This window comes from Papaver somniferum, unplaced genomic scaffold, assembly GCF_003573695.1.
Source record: "Papaver somniferum cultivar HN1 unplaced genomic scaffold, ASM357369v1 unplaced-scaffold_5, whole genome shotgun sequence".
In the NCBI taxonomy this organism is placed as follows: domain Eukaryota; kingdom Viridiplantae; phylum Streptophyta; class Magnoliopsida; order Ranunculales; family Papaveraceae; genus Papaver; species Papaver somniferum.
The window spans coordinates 1,526,454-1,534,019 of NW_020647637.1; the positions used below are offsets into that span (position 1 = coordinate 1,526,454).

General features: G+C 35.6%; 2 protein-coding genes across 2 annotated transcripts; one reads left to right on the top strand and one right to left on the bottom strand.

The window, feature by feature from the left end:
- Nucleotides 1-543: 543 nt before the first annotated feature.
- LOC113342945 lies at nt 544-2,513 on the top strand. The gene is made up of 6 exons (XM_026587309.1): nt 544-797; nt 951-1,100; nt 1,194-1,267; nt 1,382-1,500; nt 1,809-1,892; nt 2,020-2,513. Exons 1-6 carry the CDS (start codon nt 791-793, stop codon nt 2,114-2,116), a joined length of 531 nt encoding a protein of 176 aa, XP_026443094.1. The 5' UTR covers nt 544-790; the 3' UTR covers nt 2,117-2,513.
- A 908-nt stretch (nt 2,514-3,421) lies between these two features.
- On the bottom strand, nt 3,422-6,540 carry LOC113342936 (floral homeotic protein FBP1-like). Its single transcript, XM_026587301.1, has 10 exons — nt 6,353-6,540; nt 6,170-6,236; nt 6,033-6,094; nt 5,821-5,923; nt 5,199-5,240; nt 5,062-5,109; nt 4,837-4,902; nt 4,476-4,695; nt 3,780-3,907; nt 3,422-3,631 (listed from the first exon to the last, which is right to left on the bottom strand). Exons 1-10 carry the CDS (start codon nt 6,538-6,540, stop codon nt 3,422-3,424), a joined length of 1,134 nt encoding a protein of 377 aa, XP_026443086.1.
- Nucleotides 6,541-7,566: the final 1,026 nt, after the last annotated feature.

Consider the following 7,566-nt stretch of genomic DNA (forward strand, 5'->3'; position numbering starts at 1 on the left):
CAGCTCTTGAGTTCCGAACAGCGTAACGAGTAAAAGGGCGAGATCAAGAGGAGTGGAGGGCTAGAGTTTGAGTTAGGGCGAAGGGTATTTTGGAGACAAATAACACCGTTTTCTTCCCAAACTGTTATGTCTAATTACAAAAGTATGACCTTTTTGTAAATGAATTATAAAAAATAGGACCATTTTGTAATTGGCCCATAATATTATCACTGGACTAGTTGTTCACTATTAACTGGACTAGTTATTCAAAATATTTACATAACCATTAACCACTGTTATTCCATAAAAAGAAATTTAGACACAATGACACAAATTGTTCCATGTCTTGATGAATTTTTTCTGGGAGTAGGAAAATGTATTGGGACAATGGTAACCAGAGAAGTTGATTATTTTTTTTCAAAGTTAACCTGACACGAGTCACCTATTGACCGGATTAAATCATCTGAGAAGTTACTCCGGTCTCCGGTAGGCATATGAACTATTCAAATATCTTGATAAGAAAACTAGTCTTTTTAATCTTTTCAAAGGGCTTCCACAAATCTCAGGGTCAACTTTAGCATCCGTTGGATGATTTTAGGCACACATCTCTAGATACTACATCTAACCATATGATACACAAAGACATACAGCTTAAAGCATAATTAGAACTGTTTATTGTGTAAAGTCTCAGGAAGAAAAAGGAAGTTCAGTCCAGGTCAGTTCTGGAGGCCAATTTTGGTGACCGAATCATCTTAGGGTTTACAAATCTATCATACTTGTGAAATTATACGGGAGGAGTTAAAGAGCAATCATGGATGGTAAAGTGGATTTCATTCGCCTAAGTTTTTCAATTTTTCTTCAATTTTTTTTTTCCAATTTTTTTTCAGATTGTTTTCAGTTTTACTCTACAATTTGTTAAAATTAAATCCTTGTGTGTCTAAATTGATGGGTTTCCTTTGTTTTTGTTCCAGTTGATTCAGAGCCATCAATGGAGGAAACCATTTTGGTAGGTGATGATTTAATGACAGGACCACCATCACCTATCATACCTCCAGAAATTGCTTCCCATGTTCTTGAAGGTGTCGAGACTTGTGATGGGATTCTTAGGAATTTCTTCTTATGTAAGTTTATTTAATTGATTTAGTGAACTGTTTATAATTTTGATTTTTAGGGGTTTAGGGTTTAAGGCTAATTGCAAAATTGTCTTTCTCTAGGTTTGCAAATCAATGATATTGAACCATTTTGTCAAGATGAGATTGTTATATACAAACAATGTGTCGATAAACGGGTGAGATTTATGTTTCCTTATTGCTTTGTTGAGCTTTTTTTTTTTTTTTTTCATTTATCTGAAAGTGAAGATTTTGAAGACTGGTTTGATTTGTTGTGTGGATTTATGTTGCAGGATAAGATACTGAGGCAACGGCTTCGAGAGAGTGAACATAAATTGGGGCTATCGATGCCATTAGATGATGCCAAAGGTAGAGCCACTCAACTTCAGTCAGAGGTCACATCATTGGAGAGGTAAATCTCTTAAACATGGGATATGTGATGACTAAGACCTTCATTGAAACAATCTGTTAAACCCCTCTTGGAAAGTCAGTCCATTGAACTGTGACATAATTTTCCAGTCATCTCAATGCTATTTGTTGCTAACATGTAAGTTCTAAACGAAGCTATGGGTCTCAGTTTTGACCTTAAACTCTCTCGGCTAATTAGTATCCATCAGTTGCCCACTGAGGCAGAAGAGCATAGTTTATTCTTTACCATTCTTACTTACATTTTGTTCATGAATCTTACTCGGTGTCAGGCTTAATTGAATCTTTTTACAGGCGCTTAATTCTTGCAAGTGGAGCTGAAGGGATGGACGGGTTTCGACAGAGATGGAGTTTGCATGGACGCCTTGAAGACACTAAGTAATCATTATTCTCCTCAATTTATCTAACCATTGTCTTTTCAAGTTTGTTTGTTGGGGTTGACCTCACTTAATATTTGCTTGTCGGTGTTGATCGCCTAATTTTACTTGTTCTGGGTTCTCTGCAGAAAAAGATTAGAGTCTTTAAAGCAGGGAATGGAGAAGAGAGAAAAGAAAGAAGAGCCAACGAGTTCAACCACCATTAAGAAAGGTTGGTTCTCTTGATAAAAACAACCGACAACCTGTGTTACAGAACTCACTGAATTATGTCATTCCTTGTCAGAAACTTGCATAGATTTTGTCACTGGCTATATAAGCGATAGCTTTTGTGTTTATTTAGACATTCTACGTCTCAATATGGGCTATCAACAGTTCATGATTGAAGTAAAATTGTGGTTAACCTTACGTCTAGCTGGAAAATAGACATATTAGGCGAACAGTGCTGGATAAAATTTTGTATCTAAACATACTGTACTTGTTTGATCTTCCCATTTGTAAAAGAAGGGTGGTGTTATGCGCAACAAAGTAAATTTTTATTTGGCGAAACACATGAAAAGTATAAGCCTTAATACAATCGGTATTTCAAGGTAGAAATTGAGATATACTTTGTATTTTTCTTATAGTCCATATAGATTATTATATCTTACATTTACTGCTAGTAATTTGCTTTTGATTCTGGACTCATGTAGAAATTGAACCTCCTCTGAATATTTAACTTGTTGCAGAAATGTAACAGAGTTTACAGAGATCGCCAACTTGTGAAATCACCATTGAGCTAGTTTTGTTGAACCCATAATCTCTATAAGCTCACTAGATAGTAGATTAGGGCCAAGTCTCATATACAGGATGTTATGGTATGCCGCTCTAACTTGTCACCAGATCAATTTTCTTTTGTGCTGCGTTCGACAATTATTTTTATGCTAACAGCACTGCAATCTATCCTGTAATTATGTCATTCCTTATCAGAAACTTGCATAGATTTTGTCACTAGTTATGTAAGCGATAGCTTTTGTGTTTATTTAGACATTCTACGTCTCAAGGTAGAAATTGACATATATTCTGTAATTTTCTTATAGAAATTGCTATATAGATCACTATAGCTTACATCTACTACCAGTAATTCGCTTTTGATTGTAGAAACTGAACTTCCTATGAAAAGTTTAAATTGTTGCAGAGATGTACCAGAGTAAAAGTTTACAGACCAACTTGTCAAATCACCATTGAGCTAGTTTTGTTGAACCCCTAATCTCTTTGAGCTCACTAGATAGTAGACTAGGGCCAAGTCTGATATACAGGATGTTTTGGTATGCTGGATCTAACTTGTCACCAGCTCAATTTTCGTTTGTACTGGGGTCGGACAATCATATTTATGTATCATGTAAAAAAATTTAATAGAGAAGTAGTAATAAATACTCACTAGATAGTAGATTACGGTCAAGTCTGATATACAGGATGTTTTACTTGTTACGGAGATGAAAAGAAAAATGTTTTTCAATAAATAAAAAGTAAAAGAAATAGAAAACTACACAACTAAACCAACTTTTCCTCTAATTCTAAATCAGCATCTGTGGTTGTCTCCTTTTCAGCTTCACCATCTCTGGTTCCCTCCTTTTCAGCTTTACTTCTGCTTGATGATTCTCCGTGTCTTGCCCATATTATTGGGCATACAGGCCAAATTAGTGCACTGACAAAAATTAAACAAACTATTTTCACAGATATATCTAAACCATCATGATTTACCTGATCAATTGAGCACAGTAGTACTAGAATAGAAGAAAAGTTTCCCTCCTGAATCCAGTGTAGCTCTATATATATGAACATCCTCCTTCACATTAACAATTCCTTCTTCCTTTTGATTCTTGTTTCCGTAAAGATATTTAAGAATTACATGATCAGCACCAACAAGATATAAGTTACCAGTAATGTCCAAGTCCAATGTTATTGAATTCTCACCACTTCCATACCCAGGGAGATGATCCATATTGGATATAGTAACTAAACCATCAGTCTGTCTAACTGATAATTTGTAATCACCGGAGATTAGATCAATTCCAGCTTTCAACTTTTGACGGCCATGAACGGGAAAGGTAGGATAATCAAAACTATGCCAAACTTCATGGTTTTGACGAAACAAAAATAACAAGAGAATGTTGAAGAAGAGATTGTTTGTGGTTATAGGCCTAAAAGTAATACAAGTTTGAAACTAACAAGGAACTGATAAATTCTAAACTAACTAGGATTATGAAAACAATTAAAAAACAACTCTGACAATTTGATTGGACTGCAAAAGAAAACAACACTTGAGCCTTTTAGTCATATCCCAGTCGCACTGATCAAATTCCAGATAACCAAAACTACATTTTAAGTACCAGACACCAAAATTTTACTACGAACCACCAAAATTGGTACCGGGAAACCCTACACAAAGGTCTTTCTTCGCTTGCTGCAAAAATTTTCACTACCAACAGACCCCAATATTGAACCAAGAAAGCCTACATAAACGTTGTTTATTGCTGCAAGAGCTACTTGATTGTTGATAGAGTATGCTCTGAGGATATATAGAATTTCTACAGGAGGAGCATACTCATATAGGAGGATTGACATGCTCCTCCTGCTTCATCATTAAGATTGGTGTGGCTTGGTTGTAGCTGTTGGAACGTGATTTCTGAACTCTCACAATCACCACCGCGGTCATTAATGAACTCTCTTCTCACTGATGACGACGCAGCTCCATAGTTGGGCTGTTGATCTCGTTCCTTATTGGCAGGAACTGCAGAGAAGAACTGTTGCTCCTGTTTTTGAGCCTAAGACCAATCAAACAAGGACAGAAATTCTCAATCAGATTTTCGAAGCAATAGCATTCGTGGAGCCATATTACGCGTTAAGCGTCCACGCTAAAGTTCAAAAAGAAAACCTCTGGAGAACATAAATGGATCGGAACTTACATATTCAGGATAATGGTCTCCTTCATTCTCAGCAGGAACTGGATAGTAGGGCTCCACTTTTTTAGCCTAAGTCAAATCCCCACAAGAATTAATACAATTCACCAATTTAGAACTTTTAATCAACCACATCAGTAATGTTATATAGTACTAATGCCTGCACGTTGTGGTTCGAAAAGAAAGGAACTCTTGGCGAACATATATATTATTGTTGAGTTTGAAACTTACATGTACTGAGCGTAGGAGACGTTTCCGTGCTTCCTCTAGGCATCTAACCTGAAAAGTAGAGCAAAATGATGCAAGTCGTTGAAGTGCAGCAAACAACATATGAATGAAAACTGTAAGACAAACTATACTATACTTACTTTTCGGCCGAAGATATTGGTCCGACTGGTCAACACATGCTCCTGTTACTCAACATCAACAGATCAAACTAGTTAGCTTAGAGTGAAATGCCAATTTTATTTTGTCAGATTAAGGTATGAGTATTCACAATGAGTCAGTTACTCGATTCCTGTGCTAGAAGCTACAAATACATCAGGCAAACAAAAATTCAATTTTCAATTGAATAAACTGCTAACATTTAGATGGCAGTTCACATCAAAATCTTCAATATTTAGGCGCACTCAACGAAACAAACATGTGCAGCTGAACTTATCATGGAACTCCAATAATGCATCGGTTACACAAAATTGTTGACCTCTACCTAAATAGGCACTAACATAAATACCCCTTATGCCAGATAATGGCTTGTATATGCTTCATCTGAGTATGCCACAATTTCTGGGAATGGGCACGATATCTAAACAAAAGGATCAAGTAAAACCACTATACGGACTATAGCTCAAATGTTAGCATTGTTCTACTTGGTAAATTGAAGCTAGAGGAATATAATATTGAAGAAAACCCCTTAAAAAAATCATTACGAGAATGTTTCAAGTACGCTTAGAAATAACATTGCAGATCATTTTATGATATTAAATTTACCTTCCTTTCGCGAAGGATTTTCAAAGACCCAGCCAAATCCTTCTCAAGGCCGCCCAGTTCTTCAATGCTTAATTCACTTAAGTCATCTTGTCCAGTCCTCTGCCTATTGCAAACCATACCCACAAGTAATGCATATTAGTCATAATGAACTAGAAAGAAATAGATATATCAAGGGTCAAAATAAAAACTTGTAAAATCCATCCATCATTTACCTGATCTCTTTCTTTAGTCTACTTCCAATCTCCTGCTGCATTATCAATTCTTCTTCCAACGCCTGTGCAGCCAGATCACAAACGATTACTTTAAACATATAAACAAACAAAAACAAAGAGACTAGAGTAGTAATAACCTCGTGTTCAGCTTCCCATAGATCTCTACAAGTCTCCCTCTGATACCTATCAACAAACTCCTTCAATCTATACATGGCCAGTTGTGAGTTCCTCACGAAGTTCGAGACAAAACAAAAGAAAATCACAATCATGTACAGAAAGATATTCATGAAGTTTGTGAGTTAGTGAATGAATGAACTTACGTAGTAGAAGGACTGACATATTCATGAAGTTTTCCAGTACTAGAAAACATGGTGACACAGATTTGAGCATCACAACGAACTGTTAGTTCATGAGCTTTCTTCATAATCCCTGACCTTCTCTTTGAGTAAGTTGCTTGTCTATTAGGTGTGTTCTCAATATACTTTATCTCTATCTTTGCTCTACCCATCTTTTTAGATCTTTAAAGCTAGAATGAGAAAACTAAGCTAGGGTTTTATGGAATGAAACGCCTCCTTTGAAGTTTGAACACAGAAGATATTGAGTGGGTGACTGTATGAAAGGAAGGGGTACAAATGGATGAGAAGATAAGGAAAAGACAAGAGTTACATATTTGGTGAGCGGAGGAAAAAGTTGTTTGTATAGTTTCTAAGTTGGGGGTATTTTGTTGTGATCATCTTAGCACATTACACAGAAAGCAGGCAAGGTACGTAGTGGTGGTGGTGGTGTATTTGGCACAGTGCGCAGAGTCTGCAGACGTTGCAGGTGTCCGTATTTAATTTCACTAGACCCGTATAGTACTCGTTAGACACAAATATCCCAAAAGTTAACGAATTTTGTTGTACGCCCATAAGACAAACAGAGAGTTGTAGAATTCAGAAATGAGAGTAAAGCAGCATTATACAGCTAGTTAGCTAATCTCCGTACTAATTATACTGATTAATTAGTTATGCCAATGAACCCCTTGAAGATTTTAATAAAATCTTATGAATTAGCTAAAAAAAATAGTTATGCCAATGAAAAAGTTACAAGGTTTAAGTTAACATAAGCCCTTTGCTAGTGAATCAAATCAACTGTGTTAGGCTAATATAAGGAAGCATATTTTGAATTTTATTCCTTATATGCGACATGAAATGTTAACGATCAATATTATCCAAAATTCTTTAAAATAAGGCTTGAAAAGTGTCTAAAATTCTTTTAGATTTTTTTTTAATGCGAGGACAGAACAATTTTTTTTATAATAAAACGAAAATATAGACATCCAAAACCTCAACAATATATTAACATTCTGAGGTAAATATTAATCCCATTATCCCATTCACACCTACATCGAACACGCATCTATTGTTATTTTTTAGGTTTTGAATTTTCTCCACCACCTCAAACAGATGTTTTGCAAAATAGAAAAAAAAATGAAAAACGGAAAATAGGAGGTGAACTGGTGAAGCGATTATTTTCAATGAACAACAATAATGTC

Coding starts and splice junctions, on each gene's coding strand:
- LOC113342945 (XM_026587309.1), top strand. Junction 1,101..1,193: donor TCTTAGGAATTTCTTCTTAT/GTAAGTTTATTT, acceptor GTCTTTCTCTAG/GTTTGCAAATCAATGATATT. Junction 1,268..1,381: donor AACAATGTGTCGATAAACGG/GTGAGATTTATG, acceptor TTTATGTTGCAG/GATAAGATACTGAGGCAACG.
- LOC113342936 (XM_026587301.1), bottom strand. CDS start 6,540: ATGGGTAGAGCAAAGATAGAGATAAAGTATATTGAGAACACACCTAAT. Junction 6,095..6,169: donor TATGGGAAGCTGAACACGAG/GTTATTACTACT, acceptor CTGGCTGCACAG/GCGTTGGAAGAAGAATTGAT. Junction 5,924..6,032: donor AGACTAAAGAAAGAGATCAG/GTAAATGATGGA, acceptor GGTTTGCAATAG/GCAGAGGACTGGACAAGATG.